At 41.0% G+C, this 26,506-nt stretch overlaps 1 protein-coding gene across 2 annotated transcripts in view; it reads right to left on the reverse strand.

Annotated features, from left to right (window-relative positions):
- Positions 1-26,506, reverse strand: part of adamtsl3 (ADAMTS-like 3) — a 432,074-nt gene that overhangs the window by 82,309 nt on the left and 323,259 nt on the right. For both annotated transcript variants that reach the window (XM_084353771.1, XM_084353770.1), the window contains 2 exons: positions 8,659-8,954; positions 8,422-8,551 (listed from right to left, as the gene is read on the reverse strand). In XM_084353771.1, the coding sequence (XP_084209897.1) occupies positions 8,422-8,551; positions 8,659-8,954 (426 nt within the window). The remainder of the gene's footprint in view (positions 1-8,421; positions 8,552-8,658; positions 8,955-26,506) is intronic.

Consider the following 26,506-nt stretch of genomic DNA (forward strand, 5'->3'; position numbering starts at 1 on the left):
GCCATTCACTTGTGTGTGTTGCTTAATGTAAGAGCTGTGTATTATTAGTTGCATGGTAATCCTTTAACCATAGCAAGAGGAAAATCCAGCCCGTGTCTCCAGTAAAGCCAGAAGGAAAAGATGCCAAAATAAGTAAGTCTGCTCTCTGCTGGCTTCAAGTACGACTAGAGTGGTTTCAGGACAAATGGGGGTAAATCCAACTAAACTTAGACTTGTCATCTGTCCAAGTAATTATTTAATCATTAGGATGGTTCAGCAACTAGACTGGTACAGTGAACCCATTTCTACTCCCCCTTTAACAGTAACCATATTTTTGAATATAAGTAATTGTAGAGCTTGGGGATATATCAATTCAACGCATGTGTAAAATGTCTGACGTGAAAAGTTTATTTTCAGTCTAAAATACATTAACATAATTGATAGCTGCATGGTCTTAAGTCATGACAGTCCCATAAACTGTCACATGACTAGTTACACTATATGAACATATCTTTTATACTGTCTTTTCTCTGTTTAGTTGAAGCAACTGGTACTGACAGTCCATGCTAAGCTGTGAGTCAGCTGTAGTTTTTGAATATGCATAACATGGAGTCCTAAGAAATATTTTGAAATCATGTTTAGTCTTATTAGATTTAGTTAGTTAGATTTTTTTTTTGTACATTATGAAGGACTGTGTGATTGTTTGCCTCATAATGGCAAGGTTAATCAACTATCAAACTATCTAACTCAAAGGTGGGCAACCTTTGTTGCAAAGGAAATAATAATTTTATATGCCAAAACCTTATTATTTCTTATGCAACAACTTGAATGCATTTATACACACATTACACAGTCCAGCACTCAAATGATACAATACAGTTAAATTGCATAGGCAAACTTGTGTGTGTTTGTAGTGAAAGTTAAGTTAGCCTCAGTTACAGAAGTAAATAGGACTAGAAATCTTAAGTCTACTTTTTGAGCTCCAGTATGTGAGTGATAGTCTCTGGTAGTGAGAGGACGGCCAGCTCACGGGAACGTCAATGACATACTGTTCGAATGACATAAAACCAATTTTATTAGTAATACCTTTGAAAAGAAAACAATTGCAATTTTTTCAGTAGCTTCCACTTCATGTGATTATCACACTGGACAAATAAGACACATGCACTTTTATGGGATTTTAGTGTTTCTTCTATTTTATTTTATTCACATTTTTATTCAGCTTTTTTTCTTTAACTTCCATGTCATGTGACCCAACTGGTATCTGCTCACTGGTCACATTGGAACAATTCCCTTTATTCATCAGGCTTTCTGTGTCTGCCCTCAAGTTGTTAATCAACAGTCAATGCACAAACTATGTATTCTGTGCATGCCATGCACATTTGCAGGCCTTTACCACATTTGTCTACACACAAATCCAGGGAAAACCCTATTTGGTCACCACTTATCACCCATTAAGCATCCATCTCTTTGTTTACCACTACACCACTGGGCCTGAATTTTAAAGTCCCCCTCCAGTCAAAAACTGCAATTTTCTGTCTTGTTGCTTCAGTTGAATGTTGGAGCTTCACTGTGTATAATGACTTATGTGCAGAGTTTGACATTAGAAGGCTGTTTTCACATTCACCTCCTGAGAGTGGAAAGTTTCTTTGTGCTAATTTAAAATCAGACTTTAGGAGGCGGGCCTTTGAGCATGATTTGTGACATCACAAATAGTTTAGAAGTCAATCCTCGTCCAATATTCAATGTGCACAAGCATGATGTGGAAACTTGAAGCCTCCAGTAAACACACACTAAGAATGGACTCCAGCAGTTTAACCTGAAATTAAAAATATTTACACGACCATTACAAAAATAGTTTATGTGACTGCTTTCTAATCTGCCATTTAATGTTAAGGCAAAAAATAAAAGAAAAAACACCATTTGGTTGGGGTAAACAATGGCTCGAGCTAAACATACTACTTCGTCAAAGATTGTGTTTATGATTACAAAACAATAAAATGAGAAATGGTCTCCCTTGTCATAGTCACATGCTTTGTTAACCCATCAGTCCACCCAAACCTCCTCCTTTTATACCTTATTCCTAACCCATGAGACCATTTGCAAATTATGGGCATGCGGCTCTAGGTTAGCAACTTTATCAACTGAATACTACTAATGCTATTATTATTGCATAGCCCACTTAGTTAACGCTTCTGAAGCCTTAAAATTATGATACTTTGGTTTGGTTTATGTCGGCCTTTTTTCCAACTTATAAAACGCAAATACACTGGTAGATAGACAATAAATTAACTTAATGCTTTTCTAGCTTCAGAAAACAAATCAAATCAAACAAACAAATAAAAAATAAAACACACAAACAAATAAACAAAACAGCACCGGCAGGGTGAAGGCTGAAGCCTTAGCTTATTACACCTACCCTTTTAACATTAATTATATTTTGTCAGCTGCCTTTAAATTATACAGTGCAATAAAAGAAAATAACAGCAACTAAGAATATATACATTTTATATACAAAAATCCCAAAGTAATTTTATGTACACTCTGGTGTTCATAATTCTGTTCTATATTTGTTAATCATCTTGTGTTTAAATCATTTGTTTAATCTATTATCAGTAATCCAGGAGATCCATGTGTCGTCAACACCCACCACCTGCAGCTTCTCACCCAGTAGCAGAGGTTGAATGGTGTTGAAAGCACTGGAGAAATCAAAGGATGTGATCCTCACAGTGCCTCCTCCACCATCCAGATGCATATGGGCTTGTTGCAGCAGGTAGATGACCGTATCATCGACTCCTAAATGGGGCTGATAGGCAAATTGCAGGGGGTCCAAATACGTCCTCACCTGTGGCCTCAGCTGGGCTAAAACCAGTCTCTCCAGGGTGTGGGTGTGTGGGGGGCAGGGGGTGTCGGAGGGGTGGCAGGAGGTGAGCTAAACCTGTTAAAAAACTGGTTCAGCTGGTTTGCTCTGTCCCAGCTCCCTGATGTCTGCCTGTCTTTCCCCTTCATCCCTGTGATGTGCTTCATTCCTGTCCACACATCCCTCACACTGTTCTGTTGGAGTTTGGCCTCCAGCTTCCTCCTGTAGTTGTCCTTGCACGTCCTCAGCATCTCTCGGAGTTCATGCTGCACTCTCCTCTGCTCCTCTCTGTCTCCAGACATGAAAGCCCCCTTCTTCTTGTTCAGAAGGGCCTTCAGGTCACTGGTGATCCAGGGCTTGTTGTTGGAGAAGCAGTGCACGGTGCGGGCTGGTATGGTGGTGTCCTCACAGAATCTGATGTAATCTGTGATGCAGTCAGTCATATTGTCAATGTCTTCACCATGTGGCTCACAGAGTACATCCCAGTCTGTTGACCCGAAGCAGTCCTGCAGTGTCTCAGCGGCCTCCTTGGTCCACCTCCTCACCGTCCTGGTGTGCACGGGCTGCCGTCTAACAAGAGGGACATACCTGGGAGTCATCATGACCAAGTTGTGGTCTGATCTGCCAAGGGGGGGAAGGGCTGTGGCATCATAAGCATTCATGGCATTAGCATACAGGAGATCCAGCGTTTTACTGCCTCTGGTGGGGCATTCAACATATTGGTGGTAGTTATTTAGAGTTTTGTCCAGTGAGGCATGATTAAAATCACCTGTAATTACCATGAATGCATCTGGGTGTTCAGTCTGTAGTTCAGCAGCGGCGGAGCTGATGACGTCACAGGCCACCACTGCATCAGCTGACGGAGGGATGTAAACAGCCATAACAATGGTCGACGTGAATTCCCTCGGTAAATAATACGGACGCATTCCCACAGCCAGCAGCTCAATGTCCGGGGTACAGAGCCGTTCCTTCACAGTCACATGTCCGGGATTGCACCACCTCTCACTCACATAAAGTGCAAGCCCGCCACCCTTCTTCTTCCCACTCTTGGAACAGTCTCTGTCTCCTTGTACCAAACTGTAGCCTGGAACCTCAACGCTTTTGTACGGGATGTGCGAGTGCAGCCAAGTTTCACTGAAGCACACTCACGGTATTCCCTCTGGGTCTTCACCAGCGCTGCAAGTTCGTCCGTCTTATTCCCCAAAGACCTCACGTTTCCCATTATAATCGCCGGGACCGCTGGCTTATGTCTTCAGCCGTATTTTGCCTTGTGTTGTGTTTTTAATTTGTATTTAGGTTCTAAGCTGAGTGAGAGCTCCTGTCTCCCTGCCAAGATGATCTCCACGCAGCAGATTTCGCACCACATTGGCCTAGAGCCAGTGACGTGGCAGCTGGGGATTGGCTGGTACTAGAGCGCAGAGAGATTTAAACTGGCTCCGCCCAGAAGATGCTGAGGATCACTACCAGCGTACCTAATTCAAAATTGTGTTTGATAAATTAGTATCTTGTTGAGACCCAGAGTGTTTAGTTTAGTGAAAGAGTTCTGTGCTTGTTTTCAGAGCAAGCCTGTCTTAGTTTAGACAAGAAGCAGTAGGGGTGAGCTGCCTTTCCTTTACTCCCTGTTTTCTCCTGTTTTTGGTTAGGGAGGTAGGTTTAGTAAATGTCTTTTTGTTCCTTTTCGTTCATAGGGTTTAGGTAGATTACCAGTCAGAAGTTTAGATTGGGTTTTTGTTTGTTATTTTGGCTTGAGCTCACCCTGAACAGAGGCTTCACCACTATATATTTTCACTCACATGCTGCATAGTTGCACTTTGTTTTGTAAATAAATTATACACTTTTTTGGTCATTTGTTTAATGTCACGCTTTGGCAACCCTAAACCGAGTGTAACACTACCAATGGACATGTTTTGCTTTTCAGAAAACTGAATGAGTTGTTGTTCCAGAGAGTGTGACTCCTGCACAGGCACATCCTCACCTTTGTCTGTGTCTGACGGCAATCTTGCAGAAGTTTGGTGTTTGTTCTCCAGTCCGGTTATGATAGCATCATCCATTCTTGTGTATTGTTCCAAATCTTCTATCCTTTTTTCCAAGTCATCAATTTTCTTGTCCTTTTCCCTGATAAGCATTTTAAGATGTTTCATCTCATCCATTAGCTCCACCAGTTTTGTTTGTTTGTCAAGTGTGCTTATCTCCTCTGACATAAAGCTCAGGGATTTTCTGATCTCCTCCATTTCCTCTTCCATCACTGTTGCCAATTTGTTGCGTCTTTGGTGGCATTTTCCCCCTGTTTTTCTCCAAAGCGGCTGACACAGACACCTTGACACTTATGCGAGTTCTACCAAGCACAAGAAGTAGTACACATAATTGTGAGGGACCTCCCAAAACTTTGTAATGTCAATGTTAAATGTAAACGTAGGTCATTCTTGTGAATATGAACAAAAGACTGATGCTCTCGTCCTTCTTGGGATGCTAGTATTGGAACATCAAACCCATGACCCATTCCATCTTCATGTAGAAATAAAAATGGTATTGAACTTCCCCGGTGCATTGTCAAGGACTCGTAACATCTCTGACAAAGACATAATAATTGACTATTTCAGCGAGCGTTCAGTGAACCCATTGCCTCTCGTTCCCTGTCTGACACTCTCAACCATCCACATGAGAAATACTCTGTTTGTGCTGATGCTTAGGTAACTGTAAGAGGTACACAAAGCCCTTAAACTTTAGGACATTGAAAAAACCAGCAGGCCCAGATTGGCTGCTGATTTCACTGCACCATCTTTGACACATCGTTTTATCCTCAAACACCAAGTTGGCCTAACTAAGGGATTTGACACTGCTTTCTTATTTCCATTGCTTATTAATCTGTCAATTATCATTTTTTATTCAAATGTCAACCAGTGTTTTGCAAAGCCCAAGATGAGGACGTCTTGTTTTGTCTGCAACCCAGAGATATTCAGTTAACTGTCCACCAGAAAATATTCACATTTAAGGGTTAGTGTGGAATCAAAAGATTTTGACTTGTTTTTCTTTATTCAAACTGATTAACTGATTATCAGAGGAGCTGGCAATTATCGAGTGATCAATTAATTGTTGCAGCTTTATGTGGCAACGTCTTTATCTGCAGAGACCCTGTCCTCTGCACCCAGCCCCCTGCATTCAAGGTTTGGTTGGTCTGCGTTGCCCATCTGTACAATTAATCATTGACATGTCCTTATGTATAATTAAGTTCTTAACTTGATTCCTTCATACCTATGCAAATTTATGCACCTGGAAAATGCTAGAAGTCAACATCACCACTGTGAGACATATTCGAAGGACCTTCTCTTGCGATCTGTCCCCAACATCCATCTTGAAATGGGAATAAAGGCTTTTAGGTATGCTTCTCCAGCAGCTGGGAATTTCTTCCAGAATTATTTAATTCTGGGGGAGTTGGTCAGTCTAGGCGTTTTAAAAAATATGTAAATATCATCTTTTAAACTATTAAATCATGTACGAATTAATATCTTAGTTAACATGAATGAAATTAGGAAAGGACTACTGGACAGTTAACCATTAACAGCTAATGCTTATTAATGCTAATTAATTTACCCTCATTGTAAAGTCTAACCATGTCTTTATTTTCAGTCACAAAGTCTACTTGTGTTTCTTCCCTAGCAAATCCATAACACTTGGGCCGGTCTGACTGTCGTATTGTGTTTATTCAGTAAGGTATCTGTGTTGAATGGCCAAATACGGTTTATAAATCAGTGTACAACGAAACAGCTCTCTAACCTTCTGACTGCACTCCCAGCTATAATCCTTGTGTTTATTCAAACTAAGAAAGGCAGCGCTGTTTAGTTTACTTCACTCCATTTATGAACTTCCTTTCCAAGTTATTCTAACATGGTAAGAAAGATGATTCAAGGTTCATTCTGAGCACAACATCATCGGTCTCTGCGCATGTTGGCACATGAAGGCATGATGGTTCCATCTGAAGGAGAAAATGATAGAAAAGCTTGCTGGTAATATTGGAACCATCTGCTTAGTATGTTTCAAATTACTGGGTCTAATTCTAAAGACTGTAATAGTAATTTAGGGACTGGTGGCTGATCTTTATCTGTGGGTTTCTTGGTCTACACTTTGGACAACTGCTTTGATGGTTTGAGGCCTTTTTCCTCCATTCTCGTCTCAGATCTCATTAGAATAGAACAGAATAAAATAGAATTTAATAGATTATAAGTCTAATTGGTAATTCAAAGGATGGCCGCAGTCCTCTAAAACTGTACTGCCCAGTTTAACTATTTTGGAAAGCTTTGTCTTGCTGCACAATTGCAGCCACGGGTCACTGACAATGTCATGCCCTGGAAGCAAAAAAAAATCCGAGCCCCTGCTCCCTGCAGTGTTTGACATACACTCCCTGATTGTGACGTAGATTTCTACCCAGTTGTAGAATTGGGTTGATGTTTTGAAATTTAAAGGGCCCTAGTTGTAACATATAAAGGGAGGCACACCACGCCAAATATTAACGCCTTAATATATTGGCAATTCATATGCCGTCTCAAATGATCATTAGCAAATGCCATAATAATTAAACTTGACTTCATTATTACTGCCAGCTGTAATGCGGGTCTGCATGTGGTTTGTCCAAGTGGTATTTCCATACCCAGCAGAGGAGGTTGCTTGACTTTTGTGGGTAGGTACAATCAATGTCAAACACTGTACTGTGTCTCATTTCCATTTCATTACTTTCAAATGTATGAAAAATTGCAAAACTAATGTCATATGAGCGTTACATAGGTTATATCACTGTCGATTGTGACAGTTTTTCTGAAGTGTTATAAATATGATACCTTTATTAATGGGTCATCTCGCAATGTTATACTAAATTACTAGTAAGGATCTATTAATATTCCCATCAGGTGTGAATGGGACACTTATTTTTGTATCATAGTACCAATAATAACACTTCTTTACAGCCAGGATATGTTTGAAAAGGTAACAATCAATACATCAATACATAATTTTAAATTTTGAATTAGCCACACATTCACCTAGTGACCAACAATGATGCCTATGTGTGTTTTCAAATGACGTTATTGTTTGTGTCAGAAAGCCCACGTGAAGTCTTCCCATGTGTTAGTGACTGAGTCTTCAAAGTATGGGAAGATTTCATTTAGAAAACAAAGCAACATGGTACTCATTGTATTTATTTATGTACCTATGTTTTAAAAAGATGTCCTCCACTATCAAAATGTGCAACAGCAGCTGTGACCACCACAGGTCAAACTCTGGTTATTTATTCTGCTTTATTATTATTGCTACACACGGATGAAAAATATTAAATAATTGTGCAAAACCTCAGCATGATGAAATTAAATGGCTGATACTCAGTGGTCCTTGTGACTCACTTGAAAGCTTTGCACAATTTATCCTCTATTGCCAAATAGTAATATTCATGTGTGTTTATATGTGATCAAGCTAAACACTGTACAAGCACAAAGAGACGACAGGTGTCGAGCTGGAGGCCTCCCTGACATCAGTGTGCTTGTCCCAGCTCTGTGACTTTTCTACTTGACTTCAGTGACCTTGTGGTCTCTTACCTTGGGGGGCACGGCTCAGGGTCACAGATGCGGATCATTACTGGTGGCCTGCTGGATGATTTGCATAGAGAGTCCTCCACTTCCTCACCCTGCTTCTTGTTAACACACCTCACAATTGCTTTCTGCTTTCCTGGGCATCGGACATGGACAAGAAACAGTTGGACATGAGAGGACAATGGGTATAGACAAACGAGTCCAGAGCATTTCAACTGCCACCATCCATTTCAGAAACCTCACCAGCAGCACATGTGGCTGAGCAGGCAGTGAAGCCCCTGTAGCTCCAGCTGTACAGTTCCTCTGTCTGAATGGAAGGGGCCCCATGGTTCTCAAGGCCTAAAGAGATGCCTGGAACTTTGGCACATGGCCCCTGGTTGCAGCGTCTCTCAAGCTGGGGGCTGTCCTGGTCACACTCCTCCTCTGGCAGGTCCACCTCCGTCTTGGTGAATGAGAGCAGCACCTGGCACCTCACTTCACGAGTTTGCCAGCCAGGCCCACAGGTGGCGCTGCAGGGAGACCAGGGCCCAGGAACGAATCTGAGCACAGGTGTGGAGAACAAATATAGAAAGTGCCAAAGCATAAAAAGGGCATAGTCTGCTTTTTGGGTTTTTGCCTTTCCTTTATTGTGATATATAGCATTTTTGTTCATGTCCACACCAAAAGAGGTTACTCTCTCCCACAGAAAACACTGCTCCTGCACTGCCTGAAACACCTGGTTAGGAGTCGAGCCTTTACTTCCGTAACTTATGTGCGTCACTTTGTAACATGTTTCATATAAATATATATATTTACTATAAAATATATACACTCAGTCATCAGACATACAGTTGCTACTCCTGTAGCAGCGTTAAGATAAGATGTTCCTTTATTGATCTCCCTTGGGAAAAATTTGCAGGTAACACAGCAGTACAGAGGGAAATAATAGCAGCACAAGAGTAAGTCTTAAAAAATAGAGACAATAATGAAGAGAATATTTGAAAAATAAAATAACAATTTGAATAGAAAATATAATAAAAACTCTTAGAATAAAGATAAACATACTATACACAGTAACTGTCATTGTATGTACATAACTTCTGAATTATATGATAAGTGTGCCTGTGCACACTTATGTAGTGGAGATTACAATATTTGCCTCTGGGACGCAGTGGAGTAGAAGTATAAAGTTGGATAAAATAAAAATACTCAAATAAAGTACAAGTTCCTCATATTCGTACTTAAGTACAGTGCATTCCAGCACTGGTTACAACTCTGGAATACTTCAGTAAATGACTTGTTAACTAACCCTCAGTCTTCCAGCAGAGTCACAGCTCACTTTTATATTTTATTATTTTTTACATTCATTATTTTCAAAAATGTCTTATTTGTGTTAACATTGATATTCATTGATCTTAAGATTTAATAAAAAAAATATTCAATTTTTATTTTTTTTGCTCGTTTATACCTCATTCTCTTTCATATAGGTCTGGTTACTTGTATTCGCATGTGCGGGGCATTGTAGCACGTGGGAGAAAGTTGCCAACAAGCTCAAAGAAAAAGAGTAAATATATCAACTTAATATAGAACAGGATTATGTTAAAACGCGTCTAACTTTTGTATACAGTATGGTGGATTAAGCAGGGCACTCTATAGGGCAAAGGAAAGAAAAAAGTTGAAAACAGCTATATGAACACTATCTTGGTGGAACTCAGATCGCACCATCAGGAGTTTAAGACACTTCAATCACAGAGAGCCTCACACAAATCACACATTAATAAGGTGCACAACGCCCTCAAAAAACTTTTGGATTGTAAACTGGAGCGTCTCAAGCGACTAACCAAGCTGAAAATTGCATTAGCAGAGCCAGTCCTGGTCTTCCTGGGGCCCTAAGCAAAACTGTCTGTAACTTATAAATGCACAACTGTTCAACACTTTGGAATCATCTGACACAAAAGCCTGTACAGTCAAATAGCTGAAAGCATTATATTTTTGAATGGTCTGTCATGCTTTTAGATTGCAAAAAGAAAAAAAAATACATGGAAAACAAAATGCAGTACAACAGTGCAACCAGACTGATAAGTGCAGAAATAGACAACGTTACCTCTGAGCAACAGTTAAATGAGACCATAAGAAATCAGCAGTCACTGGTAAAAGAGAGCAAAGGCTTAGCATCAACATCTGTGCAGATTTAAATAGGAACAGGTTCCTGTTTCAGTGTCGAGTGCACAGTAATGTCTGTAAGAAGCCAGAATGAACATTCTAAATACAAATAGAAGGTTAGTCTATAGGGTTCGCACTGGAATTGGATCACAGAATATCAGATGGACATAATATGTACCATCAGATCACAGTTTAAACCTGTTCTAACCACTTACAGTAATCCTACCTGCCCAGGGACGATATGTGGAACCTGATACATTACATCTCCCCACTTTATATAAGGTTATAATGTTTTTTGTGCATCGTCCCTGTTCAGATAAAGAAATGTGAAAGTTCGTGCATAGCAGGTTTCCTGCTGGGATAAGCCATTTCCAATTTGCATTTCCCGAGAGGAACCAACCAGGCACAGCATTCTTTTTGACTTGCTGTTGTTGTTATAGATGACATAGATAAGGTTGATAAGTCACCACAGGCCTAATGTAGTCGCAGGGGTAATGTTTCTCTTTTTATGTTTCTCGAGAACCACTCATTCAAACTAATTCACACCGGACGCTCCTGTGTTCTCAGCAATACAACCACAATTGTAAGTTGGATCAGCTCAACGGTTCTCGAGACAATCGAAGGACAGACTGGCAGACAGAGATTCCTTCCTTCAGAGTTATAGACTGCATTTGATGTACATTTGGTGGGGTCTGGCGTAGGTGTGTGTGTGTATAGGTTATCTAAGGTGTGTGTGCAGGAAGTGTTTGAGAAGCATGTTCGCAAAGAGTTTGACAAGCATATGTGTGTCTGCCAAGTGTTTGAGGTGTGTGTAAGCTCCGAGAGCTGATGGATCCCGGAGAGGCTATCAGAGCTGACTGGGTTCAGAGCAGCAGCCAACAATCACATTCTTATCATCAGCAGTGGACAGAGAGGAAAAAGAGCCGGACACTGGGTGCAGGCTGCATGTGTGTGCGTATCTGTGTTTGTTTGTTTGTGTGTGTGTGTGTGTGTGTGTGTGTGTGTGTGTGTGTGTGTATGCGCACGTGCGTGTGTGTGTGTGTGTAGAGTGTAGAGCTACATGCCAGGAACAATCTTCATTAATCATGATTAAATGCTGCATAATACTTTTTAAAGTGCCAACATATAACCTCTTTGAGACATGCACGTGCATAGGTGTTACATATCAGTCTCAGGTGTGTCCCAGGTCACAGTCTTACCAGTTCAGAACTTGCAATGTTTCTGTATGACCATCAGACTAACGTAAAGGCTGCAGAAGCACAAGGTAGGTAGGTTAAACATAGGTTTAATTAATGCAATTAATCAAATGGTTATGTTCCATTTAGTGAAGTGGAGACTTTCTAGTGAGCCAACATGCACAATAGCAGCTGCTGTGAAAAAGATCCATAAATTGAATTTCCAACTACTGTAGTTTCTGAAAGGGAGGCTAATGGGCTTACTTCAGGCACACTCCCACCGAGTAGTTTCTGTCCAACTTCCCCTCAGCAGGCCACTAAATTGAATTGATTCGTTGCAGCTTAATTTCCAACTGGTTGCTGCCCAACTTCTGCAAGTGAATTCAATAACATTTTTTAACCACTGACATTTTCCCAATTTCTATCACTGCAGCAGATCAGTCCAACTTGGAAACAGTTTTCCTAAATGTATTTTTTAAAAATAGTTCGCTGCCATTAAATTACTGACATACAATCAGTGGTGGACAGTAACGAAGTAAATTTACTTAAGTACTGTACTTAAGTACAGTTTTTGAGTATCTGTACTTTACTTGAGTATTATTTTGGGGGGATACTTTTACTTTCACTCCACTACATTTGAAGGACAAATATTGTACTTTTTACTCCGCTACATTTCTATTGATGCTCTCGTTACTCGCTACTTTTGATCTTACGTCAGCTGATGATTTTTTTTTGCAAAATTCAGAGAAAATAAACTGTTTCTACTGAGTCGCGTATGGTTTGTCTTAGTCGTATTGCCGTACCTGTACTACGTCATGAGCACCCGTGGCCTTATCTCAAACCCATGTTTGAGATTTTTGTCACAAAAACTGATTCGTTTCAGTTTAAATGTTTGTTGTGCTTACCGCGGACCAATTATATCACGGACTACAAAGACTCGTCTTCCAACCGGAAAAAGCACGTCGCGGTATGTGAAGTAGCTACTAACGTTAGCTAGCTTAATGTTTGTGAAAGAGAGAGAGAGAGAGAGTGTGTGTGTGTGTGTGTGTGTGTGTGTGTGTTCGCACGCGCGTGTGTCTGTGTGTGTGTGTGTGTGAGAGAGAGAGAGTGGGTGTGCACGCGTTAGTGAGGTGCGGCTGTCTTTGATGTGGGTTATCCGGCTCATTTTTGGCTATGATGTATGATATAAGTAAAGTAAACTAGCCAATAAGTTGTTTATCTGTAAATGTCAATATAAGTTCTTGTAGTGCCTACATCTACATCTTTTTTTATGTAGAGAAAACATGGATGTCAGATGCAAAAATATACTGAACTGACCACAGCTGTCTGCAATATATTTCATGTGTTGATGAATGCAGCTGAGTCTGTGTTCTGAGGCTTCTTGCCTTTATTTGCTTATTTTTGAGCTATAAACACGTCTGTAGCAGAATCGCATCAGTGTATTGTATAATGACATTAAGCTACTTTCCTTTCCTGTATTTCCTGAGATATTTTTAAAATACTTTTACTTAAGTAATTTTTTAAACAAATACTTTAGTACTTTTACTTAAGTAATATTTTGACTAAGCTACTTTTACTTGTATTGGAGTAATATTTGACAAGGAGTATCTGTACTTTTACTCAAGTAGTGAAGTTGTGTACTCTGTCCACCTCTGCATACAATCATCACGATCAAGAATCAAGTGACTAATTTCCTACTTTTTAAGTTTAATTCCCTATTTAGGGAATAATATAATAATGTCTTTTTTTTCCTCTTTTTTATATTTTGAGTCAAAAATACATTTAAATTTGATAACAAGGAGAAAGGTTCATATTCACAATAATTTAATACCTGTGCATAATAAAAGAGAAAGAGTGAGCACCTGATTGTTGACTGATTAAGAGGCGAAAATGTATATGGTTTGAAAAATAACCAGCAGAAGTCGGGCAGAAACTAGTTGGAAATGAAGCTGCAACAACTCTCTTCAGTTTAGTGGAAGAAGTTAAGCAGAAACCACTTAAACGTTTGTAAATGTATTTAAGAAATGATCAGTTCATTATAGATAGACTTTTATTATTAGACTCCAGGTCCATTCAAAAAACACAAACAAACACATACATAAACATTTTAAAGGAGACAGTCATACCAGTGTTTCCACATGGCTGACTGGTACCTCACAGCACTGAGACCATGATTGGACAACAGCAAGACAGAATTTTGTGTGCCATTCAATCGACAGATGAATTCATACATCAATTTCCGCAACAGAGCATGAAATGTATATACTCGCACTTGACAAAATAACTCACTCGCACTGCACCACCTAGGTTTTCCCATCAAAATTTGTAGGCAATAATTATAGGCAACCTGAAGTTTGCTAATACTTGCCTTTTTGAACTTAACCCACAAGGGGGCAGTATAGAGAGGGGTACAGTAAGCCGTGAAGAGATTAATTTTAACATCATCTGAACACCAGAAGAATTTGCGTTTTAGCACATTGGCTTGTGTATATAAAATACGCCGTTGCCTATACATGTCCTCATCATCAGACAAATCATCAGTGATGATGTGTCCCAAATACTTAACATTATGACAAAAAGGTAACACTGTCCCTGACAAATTAAATAATGGGAACATCAGGTCCTTAACACCTTTAGGTCGAAAAACCATAACAGAGCTCTTTTTGGCATTATAACTAACATTAAATTCTACCCCATATTCTGAACATATGTTGAGCAGCTCCTGAAACCCAGCACTAGAAGGAGAAATGATTGCCAAATCATCAGCATACATAAGATGATTAACAATAGTATTTCCTACCACACATCCTGTTTTACATCTTCTCAGCTGGTCTGATAGATCATCCATATAAACATTAAATAGGCAAGGTGACAGTAAACCCACCCTGACGGACTCCATTACCCACCCCAAGTGGAGCAGAGACTACATTCCCCCATTTTATTTGCATGCACTGATTACCATACAGATAAACCAGAATCCTTAGGACACTGTCAGGCACACCCCTCTGACTTAATTTTAAAAACAATTTATTATGGTTTATACGATCAAATGCCTTAGATGCATCTATAAAATCAATTAAAACTGAAGAATTCTGTCTTCTATATCTATCAACAATTTCCTTTAAAGCATAAATACACAAATCAGTACCATGTTTAGCCTTAAAGCCAAACTGGTTATCAGAGGTACGTACATAAGCAGACACTCTATTTAATAAGATGCTCTCTAGCACTTTGGACAGCACACTGGCTAAAGCAATTGGTCGATAGTTGTCCATGCAGCCCACCTTGCCTGCTTTGTCCTTAATGACAGGCACCAGAGTTCCAGATAACATAGAGTCTGGTAACACTCCATGAGTCAGAAAACTAGTAAAACAGATGGCTAGAAGAGTTGCTGCTCTTGGGCTAGCATATTTAAGATGTTCTGCTGATATTTTATCTGAGCCACATGCCTTGTTATCAGCTAACTGTGCAATAGCTTGTAGTACTTCTTTGGCTGTGATTTGCACAGTATCACTGCCTCCACAGTTCAGCCATATTGTCACCACCAGAAACCCCCTCTATGGTACAAGGTAATGATGTATTGTCCTTGTTTAGAGCTTTCACCTCTTTCCAAAAAACATTTATAAACTGCTTCTCAAAAAAAAGCAGAATAGTATTATGAAATCATGTCAAGGTCATTTTTAATACATTTTGAGGTAATAATTGTGGCAACTGAAGGATAATTTCAAAGAAATTTCAAATATGTAACTTTGTAATTAACACCTACTTGCCATGAAATGTACAAACCTGTAAAATTAAGTGTTACCATTTAATACCTCAACCTTCATTTCTTATTAACCAAAAAGATAAAAATCATTCGAAAAAACCAAGGAACACTGTGAAAGAGACAGTTTTAAGCTGGTGAAGAGATTCTTTTCAAATCAGATCAATCTATGAAAAACATTTTCACTCGCAAAACTGCAAACCACCTTTATCAATCTTTTCAAGGACACTTTCAGCCGCGTACAGATACAGTGAAAATCGAAGAAAGCCATCACTTGAAATGTTGCTACATAATCTTGATGCCTTTGTTGGATTTCCCTCACTTGTGTCTTTCTTGCATCTTAGTCTCTGTTAGAAAAGATGTGAGGAAACGAAAATTTGTGTTTAGAGAAATGAGCGAAATCATCTGAAGCATCGGTCAGATTTTACAGCTCTATGGTGACTTTTGTGGGAGTTCTATTCTCTTCTGGATGTGATCGGAATAGGATCAGTTTGTGGAACTATTCTGTAAATGTAGATCTGCAGATCTATATCTACAGTGATATCATACTTGAGTGGGTTGTGCTTTGTGTCTGTTCTCTCAGCTATAAAACTGCAGTGATGCTGTTGCAGATCAGTCCGATGAGCTGCAGCATCCAGTCACTCGCCGATTTCCAACAAAGCTATATGTCAGACCAGCAAGACTTCTGGGGGTTCATGTTTTGCTGTCTTTGTGAGGGGAAACTTCAGAGTTTAAACTATTGTAACAAGGACATTTTTTGCATTGTGAGGACATTTCAAAGGACTACTTCAAAGTGTCATGGTAATTTAAAGTGCTGTATCGTAGGCAACTGGACGTGTTTCAGTTTCTTGAAGACGTTTCACCTCTCATCCAAGAGGCTTCCTCAGTTCTAACTAACTGGGGGGAGGCAGGCTTTTAAACTATGTGTGGGAGTGTCCTTACAGAGTCGTTAAGGACACATGTGAGCTCTGAGTTTCAGAGTCGTTAGGGCCACTTGTGGATCATTGACCCGACCGGCCTTCATGTGGGTTGCTAGGGCTAGGTGAGCCCAGATGTGAATGGTTGTTAAGCTGTCTGGGGAGGGAACTCAGTACTGCATTGTAGGTAACATCTTCTTTTAAAAATTAATTGTAAAATATTTACAAGATACCGGTTAGGCCTTAGGGGTGTGTTAACAAAACAACATTGCAGCCCTTACCATACCCAATATACATCTTTCTCAAGCAGTCAACCCCCAAGAATATGATCAGGTTGAACCCTGCCTAACTTTTCAGGTCTGCTTATATTGTTTGTGAGCTACTGGTTCCATGGGATAGGAAAAGAGGGCTGGGGTCAGGAAATGGGATAAGGGTGGGGTAAGTGTATGGTATAGAGGCAGAGGTGTTGTTGTGACAATGCACTGTTAAGGGGTGTGTGTATGGTTAGGAAAATTGATAGGGTATATTTTAAAGTTTAAATTTATAGTTTAAAAATGACAAGTGACCAGCAGCAGCTCAGCAACACAGCTTCCACGCAGTACACAGGCATCCTGTGTGTCCCTCCTGTAAGGCCCTGTCCACATGTACACAGATATGTCTCATTGTGTTTTGGTCTTTTGTACACACGTGAGCGGTGTTGAAGATGGACCTTTTAGAAAACTCCTTCTAGGATGAAGATATTCAGACACTCTGAACTGAGATCTTTGGGAACAATGACACGGACACACATTTATCAGTATGTGTGGCATTGTGAATTGTGAGTAAGTGTGATGATATTGGAGTATTTGAGTTTGTATGGTGATGAAATAGATGTTTTATTGTTTCTTTTTCATACACTCACACAGAAACTACATGTATGTAATCAAAATTGTATTTCTTTTAAGTCAAAAATATCAAATCAAATAAAAACTGAAGAAAGAAACAAGTGATAAATTAAAAATATAATATAAATAAGGTATTGCACAAACATATTAAAGAATATTCTATTTACATACAAAATAAAAACAGTCTGTATTCTTTGGGAGGAAACCTTTTGCAGCAGAAGCAGTGCAAGCTATCTTTTTTTTTTTGAGTACATCAGCCAGCTTCTTTTGATTTCTTCCCCACTGACTAAGACTCTGGTAAAAAAAAGTCATGTGGACACTTTCTCCCATTTTTGTTTTTGGGAAATGTGTAACTGTTCTTTATTTGAAATGGTCCTCTGTGAACTAACTCCTTTCTTACTTGGTCAGTTAAAAGAGATGGCCAGTCAACAGGGTCTATTGGTGCAGCCTTTAGTCCTGATGCTGTGTCACTCTGCTGTGCTGAGGTAGAGGACAGGAGCACCTGATGATGTGTCACTGGGGGTGGTGGTGAAATATTTTGAAAGTACATCTGAAGAGAGAAGAGAAGTATTTGTGACCACTGGATGTTACATTTTAATAAAAAACAGATGCTTGGTGTGTGCTATACATAAGACTAATATAATGAAAATACCATGAGATTCATTCAACTATATCGTCATTGCAATGCAATTCAGTCTACCAGAGTGCAAAAAGCAGTAAAGAGCAGTGAAATTTATATATATATAACAGGTTAAAATAACACCTGAACAGGCCTTACGTTAACTTTCCAAATGTCCCTGATGAATTTAAGGTGGAGTAACATTAACTTACGTCGACTCAGCTATTTACTGATTATTAAACAACGCTACTATCGTCCGAAGTAAGCTAGCAAGTTAACACTCTGCTCCAACAACGGCAACTATGATGCATTAAGCTATTAGTTTCATTCACTTCATCACATTGACGTTACTGTACCTCTTTCTTTTTCACGTGTTTCTTTCTCTTCTTTCCTTCTTTTTCTCCCTGGGCGCCGGATAGTTTCAGCCTTTTGGACATTGTGGTTCCGCTACAGTATCAATAAACCTCTCTCTTGGTCTTTGGGTCATGGTCCGGTCAGATTCAGGCAGCTCGCCTCTCGACCCCGGTCCCCCCCTCACAGAGGGCAGGTACAGTGCAATGAGCCAGCCAGGAACCCAGAAAAAGGCCTCTCCATGATTTAATAGGCTTTGCAATAAGATTATGTTGCTGTGGGCTTATATAATATTTCGAAATAATATTAGTAATAGCGCTGGTAAAAAATTTACCAGCGGCGCCCCCCATGGATGACGGCACCCTTAGCATTTGCCTATACTGCCTATGCCCTACCCCCGATCCACACTCAACCAAGTAGCCCAGGAAACCTCTCAGTCCAGCACTTCTCAGTCCAGTTCTGGGGTCACATTTATAAACCGTGCGTAGAGGAGAACGTGGTAAAACGAGCCACTGGGTAAGATGAGCCACCCCCTATATCTAGGTAACCGTAAAAAAAAAGTCATCATGTGACCACCAATTAAGGAAGTGTAGTTCACATTAGTGAAGCAATGTTGGATTCAAGCACATGGAGAGAGTGGTAAGCAAACTAGAGCAAAAAAAAAAAAATTGTGTATTTGTCATTCACTATGTCTTTAAAGTTATGAGTCTGGTATCTTAATCAAAACAGATATGTTATATTATATAAAGACGGCAAGGACTATCGAAGAAAGACAAATAGGGCCTCAGCTTCCTTGGATGATCTAAAGAGAGCAGCAAGGCAAGTGTCAGCGGGGAGGTCCATTCGGTCTGTGGCAAAGGGCTACAACATCGACAGAATGACACAGAAGAGATTTATTTATAAAACAGCTAAAAGAGAAGTTCCCAGAATAGGTTATGCCACACAAGCAAAGGCTCATCAGATTTTTTATGATAAAATGGGGTCAGGGTTAGAACTGGAACTTGCCAGCCACATCAAGAAACTTGCAGACCAGTTTCATGGACTAACTGCCTTGAAATGCAGAGAATTTGCATTTGAGTTAGCAAGCAAGAATGGCATTTTTATTCCAGAAAACTGGACAGGGCAAAAGACAGCAGGTTAGTTCTCAGTTTAATTTCTTTTTATGTTAATCAAATCAAATCAAATCAACTTTATTTATATGGCACTTTTCATACATTACTGTAACACAAAGTGCCTCACAGAGGTTAAAAACAAAACAATACAAAACACCATGAAGACCCCAAACCTCCCACCCCCACAAACATACACACAGATACACATTTACATACACACTCACGCACATACACAGACATACGGACAGACATACACACCCACACACACAAACATACACACACCCACACACATACACTAGCTGTTGCTAAGTTAAACAATTACAACCCTAGGTTATGTCTTGCAAAATCATTTCTTTGATGGGTTTTCACCTAGGTCCTGATTGGGTTGAGCTCTTCAAAAAGCGACACCATCTATCATGCCAAACCCCAGAGGCTACATCACTGGCAAGAGCCTTGCTGTAGGTGATTTTGTTGTGGTCAAATTTGCTGGTAAGGCTAAAGTATACCACTACATTGGGTTACTTGAGAACTAACAGAGGATGAGCTCGAGGCAAAATTCTTGAAGAGAGGCAGAGTGTGCCTAGTGCGCAACAAGCCAACTTTCACATTCAAATCAATGGATGAAGGAACCTTTCCAAGAGAGGATGCCATGTAGAAGTTGCCTAAACCAATTACAGTTGGTGAAACAGCTAGACAGGAAAAACTACTCGTCTTTCCATGCAGTCTTGAAAAGTGGATGGTGGAATAAGACACAGAGGCCCTAAATCTGAGCCACACCAAAAGTGGTCAGAAATCGTTCAATGCATACAGACACTGCACGAAAAACACACATTTTCTGCTTGTCATTGTTACAAGTTAATGTTGATGTTTAATTACTGTTACAAGCAGTGACGCCACCAGGATTCAATTTCAAAGTACGCAAAGTATGGCTGCTGGCACCGAGTAAGTCCCATGGTCTGCAGGGTTGTGTTCTGTGCTAACAAAGTGCCATTGTTCAGGGCTTGTGGACTTCCTGATGCGAGCCACTCTGTTGGCTACATATACATAAAATCTTCTGCTTGTGTTGTGGATGTAGCCCAATACGATCTGGCTGTCTGTGTAGAATGTGACTTTGTGGATGTCTGTGTCAAGTTCTTCTGTAATTAGGTCTGCCATTTCAACAGCCAAGACAGCAGCACAAAGTTCGAGCCGTGGAATGGTGTGTGGGGGATGAGGAGCCAGCTTCGACTTGCCCATGACGAATCCGATGTGAGTGTGTCCCTCTTTGTCTGTTGCTTTGAGATAGGCCACTGCTGATATAGCCATGTTGGAGGCGTCAGAGAAGATGCAGAGTTCCCTGCATTTTGTGGAGCACAGAGAAACGGGCACATAGGGTCTTTCAATCTGAAGATGCTCAAGCTCACAGAGTGAGTCCGTCCACATTCTCCACTGTTCCTCCTTCAGCGCTGGCAGGGGAGCATCCCATTCAGCTTGTTCGGCACACAGCTCCCTGACTAAGGCCTTTCCTTGAATTGTTACTGGTGCCACATAGCTCAGGGGGTCGTAAAGGCCATTGACTGTTGACAAGATTCCCCTTCTAGTAAATGGTTTCGTCTCTCTGGATACACGGAGGGTGAACGTGTCAGACTGCAAGTTCCAGGTGAGTCCCAAACTGCGCTGCAGTGGAAAGGGATCAGCAGTTAGCTCTAGATCCACCAGGTTTTTGGCCCTCTCTTCAGGGGGAAAGGAATCCATCACAGCACAACTGTTAGGGGCTATTTTGTGCAGGTTGATGCTTGACTCTGCTAGCATTTCCCTTGTGCTTTTCAGGATGGCGATGGCCTATTCGTTGGTGGGGAATGAGGTAAGCCCATCATCAACATAGAAGTTTCTCATGACAAGCTGTTTAGTTTCACTGCCATGTTCCTTTTCTCCGTGCAGGGCCGCTCTTCTCAGTCCATAGATGGCTACTGCGGGGGAAGGAGAGTTGCCAAAAACATGCACTTTCATGCGGTACTCAGTGATCTGTTTGTTTGGGTTGTTATCTTCAAACCACAAAAATCTCAGAAAATCACGATGCTCTTCCTGGACAATGAAGCAATAGAACATTTGCTGCACATCCTCAGTTATTGCTACAGGCTCTATGCGGAAGCGCATGAGGACCCCTAGTAGGGTATTGTTCATGTCAGGCCCATCCAAGGTCGAGTCGCTGGGCAAACGGCGCGTTGTGCGACCCATTACATTGTTCCCGTACTTTGTGCACCTGGATTAAGTCTCGCCCAAGGAGAAGACGGATGGACACGTCTGGGTCCAAGGCTTGGATTTTGTCTGCCAAGTGCTTGAGGTGAGGATGATGTTGGCTACATCTGGTGATGGTATTTCAGACCTGTCGTCTGTCAATCAGAGTAGGCAAGTGAATGTGGCCGTTGCCGTCTAATGATTCCACCATGAAGTTGCTGGCACGTCGTCCATCGGTCTCCACCACTCCTGAGCATGTCTTCAGAGTGTATCTCAATCCTGCGTCTTTAATTCCGAAATATTCAAAGAATTCTGTTCTGCCCAGGGACCTGTTTCAGTCTCTTTGCCCTGCAGGATACCCTAAGGCAAGACAGATTTTGGAGCATGATTTTGATGTGTTCTCACTCCCACAGATTTCTGTGCATTTGGATGTCACAGACGGAATGGTCTACAGCAGCTGCTGCGCCATGATCCACAGTACTCACATGGGCATCAACTTTCCAGGGGGCGGGCCCTGGATGTAGCGCTGATGGGTGTTTGTCGCTGTTACACTCCTGGCACAGCACAGGCCTGTCACAGTCCTTGGCAACATGAGTAGATGAAGCACAGCACTTGAAACAGATGTGTTTTTCTCTCAGATACGCTTTTCTTTCATCCAGCATTTTGCTTCTGAAGCTGCAGCATTTTCTCAATGGGTGAGGCTTGTTATGTAGTGGGCACTGCTTGTCAGGATCATCATGTTTCCTGACTGCTGTAGTGCTGTCACCGCCACTTGTTGAGATTTCAGTTTTTCTCACAGCAACTGATGTTCTCGTCTGATGGCTTGTCTGTCTTCGTGGCCCACCATGCTCCTGTTATGCTGGCAAAGCTGGGATTGTTGCATGTTTTTGCTTGTTCACAGACAAAGCTGACTGCAAAAGGAGGATATGGCACTCTGGGTTGTTCTTTGTAACGTGATCCTACGGTAATCTACTTTTCTTGTAGGCTGGGTGGGAGTTTCTAGACTATTGGGCTTACTCCTCGGGAGGTGCTGAGGTATGAGAGACCAGGTGAATATTCATCTGCTCTGGCTGCTTCAAGTTCCATGAGAATGTCTCCCAGTTCTCTTAGCTTGTGGTTTTCTTTGGCTGAGATTTTGGGACTGCGGGTGTATTGTGAATGTGTACTGCTCTGATCATTTTAGCTTGTTCAGATGACGAAGGCCCAAGCCATTTACATAGCAGATCAAGCTCCTCTCTGGTAGAGAGTGTTAAGTCATCAGTAGAGCTGAGAAAAGATGCCTTCCAGGCCCAGTAGTTCTCCGGCTTGTTATCAAACTTCAGCAGGCCCGAACTCACCAGCTCACGTCGCATCAGGTACTTCCCTAAGTCTGCTGTAGCCACTGCACTGGATTGGCTTGTGTTGTACATAGGGGATGACTGTGCCTGGTAAGGCTGGGGAGGCTGGAAATCATCGCTGGTTGGTTTCAGGTTGTGGGGGAGCTCTCTGTAGCTGTATGGTTTTCTCTGTGAATTTATAGTGCTGATTTCCTGATTTGGGGTCCAGGCGGCTTCTCCTCTGTGTGAGTGGTGTTGAGTCAGCTTAACAAACTCATAAACACTGATTTCACTGGACGATGCATTGCTTTCCGCTGTCCATGGTAGGCTGGCACACTGGTGATGGTGGGGTCCTCTGTGGCTTTGCATCTGATGGGGAGACTGTGACTGAATTTGCTATGTTAGCTATGTTACACTCTGATAGGACTGGTGACCTGGATGTGTAACAGGAGTCTGCATTGCATCACTTTCACTATGAATTTCGACTGGAGTCAGAGGCACTGTTCGGTTTAATTGACTGAAGTGGGTTTGACAGTTCATATTCTTCTTCAGCAGCTGCTTCTAGTATTTCAGCTTCTGCGTTTGCGGCTGCTGCAGCCCTTGCTAATTTCAGTTTGTGCAAACTGGTGTTTAGGATGGCTTGTTGTTTTATTAGCTCTGCCTCTTGTCTAGCAAATGCCAGCTCCACACGTGCGGCTTCTGCTTTAGCCCGTGCTTTCATTGCAAGGGAGCTAGCTACAGACTGTTTGCTAGTTCTTGAGTAGTTGGATATTTGTGATCTTGTCTCTAGTTCATCAAAATCCTCTTCTTTTCCCCTTTGTGTCATGGTGATTGCTTTATGTTGTTTTTCATTTACAGGTGAGATGATCATTGGCTGTTGGAAGACATGCCTTTTTACTATTCTGCCACCGCTTCTGTGTGTGTGACGTGGGCTAGCCTGCTACATTAGCTCGACAGAGAGACAACAGTTTCCCAAGAGATGAATGAAGCTTGAATTCCTTTCCAAAACTTTACTCAGGAAGTACTGTAAAACTAGACAAAGGAATACATCTCAGTATTACATTCAGTTACGGACATCTTTCAAGAGCAATACTGTTACATTGCCAGTTAAAACATATAGCGACAAATGTGCTAGCTTAATGCTAACTCATATGGTAAATTACATTACGATGCTAGCGGTTAGCATATACGATCGAAATACACATTTCAACGAACCTGGGTTCATTAACAAAGGTTTTCATCACCAGTAACTTTAGTATTAAATGACAATACAACTGTATCTACGGAGCCCCGTAAGGGACATTGGGGGGGGGGAGAGATTGATTGACAAATACAGAAATGGAGCACGCACACCCATGGAAGAGGTTTATAGAGTTTTGTTTTGAGATTGGGCTCAAATATAAAGACATTAAATCAGTGCTTGGCAGTAGACACGGTTTTCTCATAAGTGAGAGACATCTGAAGAGACTAGTTAAGGCAAGGGGACTCTTTCGTCGCAAAGCATACTCTGACCTTGTATTAGTCACGATCCCAGGCTCTGTGTTGTTACGTCAATTTATTGAATGAATTTTATGCCCACCTTGTATCTTTGCGTATGCATAGTGTCCTCTTTTGGGACCTCTCTTTGTAATATTCCATGATGTTCCATGTATGCTTTTATTCTGAAACTCCAGTACCGGAGTAGAATGTAACAAATATATCTATGGTTACTGTTGCCCAAGGAACGGAAATAAAAAGTTGCAAGATCTCGCAAAAATCTTTGCGAGATCTCGCAAAAAGGACATCTTTTTTTTTTTTTCACCCATCAATTTTTTCCCCCCCATGTCCCTTACGGGGCTCCATATGTATCAAATCATACTTACAGGCAAACATATTTTCTAGCCAAACAATATCATGTGAGATAACTTCATCATAATTCTTTCATCAACTACTGAAACACTGATGGTACAAACAAACATTTCGATGGAGTTACCACTAGATGTCGCTCCAGATAACAACACGACGTCACATCACCATCATCAGCTGGATAATATATAGAATTATGATGATAAACAATTCATATTGGGAGAAAATCGATGATCTTGTAGAGTGGTGCACAGAGAACAATCTATTGCTCAACGTCAGCAAGACTAAGGAGCTGATTGTTGATTTTAGTCAAAAGAAGGTAAAAAAAATCAATGAAGCTGACGATGTAAAACATATCAGGCCCTATTTAAGCAGTACATGGCATTTCGCCTAAAGTGCATAGGGCGTGACAAAATCAATTTTGCTAGTTAAATGGTGGATAATCTGGGTGTACAGCACAAAGGGGTTGTGTTGAGACCCTGCATTAGTCATGCGTGTGTTTTGGGCGGAACGTAAATTAAACCAATCAGGGTGTCGTCTCCTCTTCCCTTTTAAAATCCAGGTGCGCCAGGACTTGGCACATTACTATTGAACAGTTTCAGTCATTTTCGCTGAGGGACAAGGGGGTAGTCCTCAGCTGCTGGACCCTCTGCCTCTGCCATTTCACAATAATTTGTCCCATCAACATCTCTGTATGACTGCATATGAAAAAAATACACTGATATTAAACTGAGGAGGAGGAGCGCTGCTGTCCCTCTGTGTATGTGCGATTCTCAGTCCGTGGATCAGGAGGGACGGGTCATAACAATGATCATCCTGATCAATAACGGTGGGATGAGGGGGGAGTAATATGTCTTTAATGAGGAAAATAATAATGACATTACCTGCAGTGATCCTCCAGCAGCAGAAACCATATGTGTATCTCTACAACAGCTATTAAACTTGATTATTTAAAAAACTCCTGACTCGCCAACAGGTTTGGTTAGTATTTCATGTTAACTAATGTTCTGTGTTCTTCTACACATCAAAAGCTCACACACTGGACTGTGTGTGAGCTTTTGATGTGTAGAAGAACACAGAACATTAACATACAGATTCATACAGTTTGGAGTGAAGCAGCTGTCCTGATAAATCCTGAGATCCTGTCTTAACATATTTATTTAAGAAGCTAAAGGTTTAATTCTGTTTCCTCTGGAGAGTTTCCTCTTCAGCTTTTAGTTTTGCTGATCCAATGTGTCATGATACTTGTTGCAGTGACCTTACTGCGTTCATGGAAATGTTTAAAATAACTGAAAGCAGCTTTTCTCATGAAAGAAGCAGAGTGTGAGCGTGTCGTGAACCCGCCTGTGTAGGAGCATCATACTGTTTGAATAATGTGTCCTTTAAATAGCAGGAAACAGACTGCGCCTTTGACTTCAGACCAGCTTTTTGTTGGTCTATTGTGCTGTCGCTTTCTGCTGCCTCAAGATAGCAATCTACCATCAGTGCGCCTGACCACACCTCACTTAAAGACCAACATGGCCAAGGGTGCACAGGTGGGCGCAGGTACATTTACTATTTACACAACGTGGGTGCTGGGCGTGAAAATGACAACTGCGTCGGTCTGAAACAGGAAATGAGTATATTTTAAAATGGATTAGCAAATTATGATATTCTGTTTCATTGTTACACAGCATCCCAACTTTTTGGGAATCGGGTTGTAGATTGATAAATAACTGAAGCTTGTACCTTGTGAATGTGAGTTTGTGTA

This window comes from Pagrus pagrus (assembly GCF_965226575.1).
Source record: "Pagrus pagrus genome assembly, chromosome: 1".
In the NCBI taxonomy this organism is placed as follows: domain Eukaryota; kingdom Metazoa; phylum Chordata; class Actinopteri; order Spariformes; family Sparidae; genus Pagrus; species Pagrus pagrus.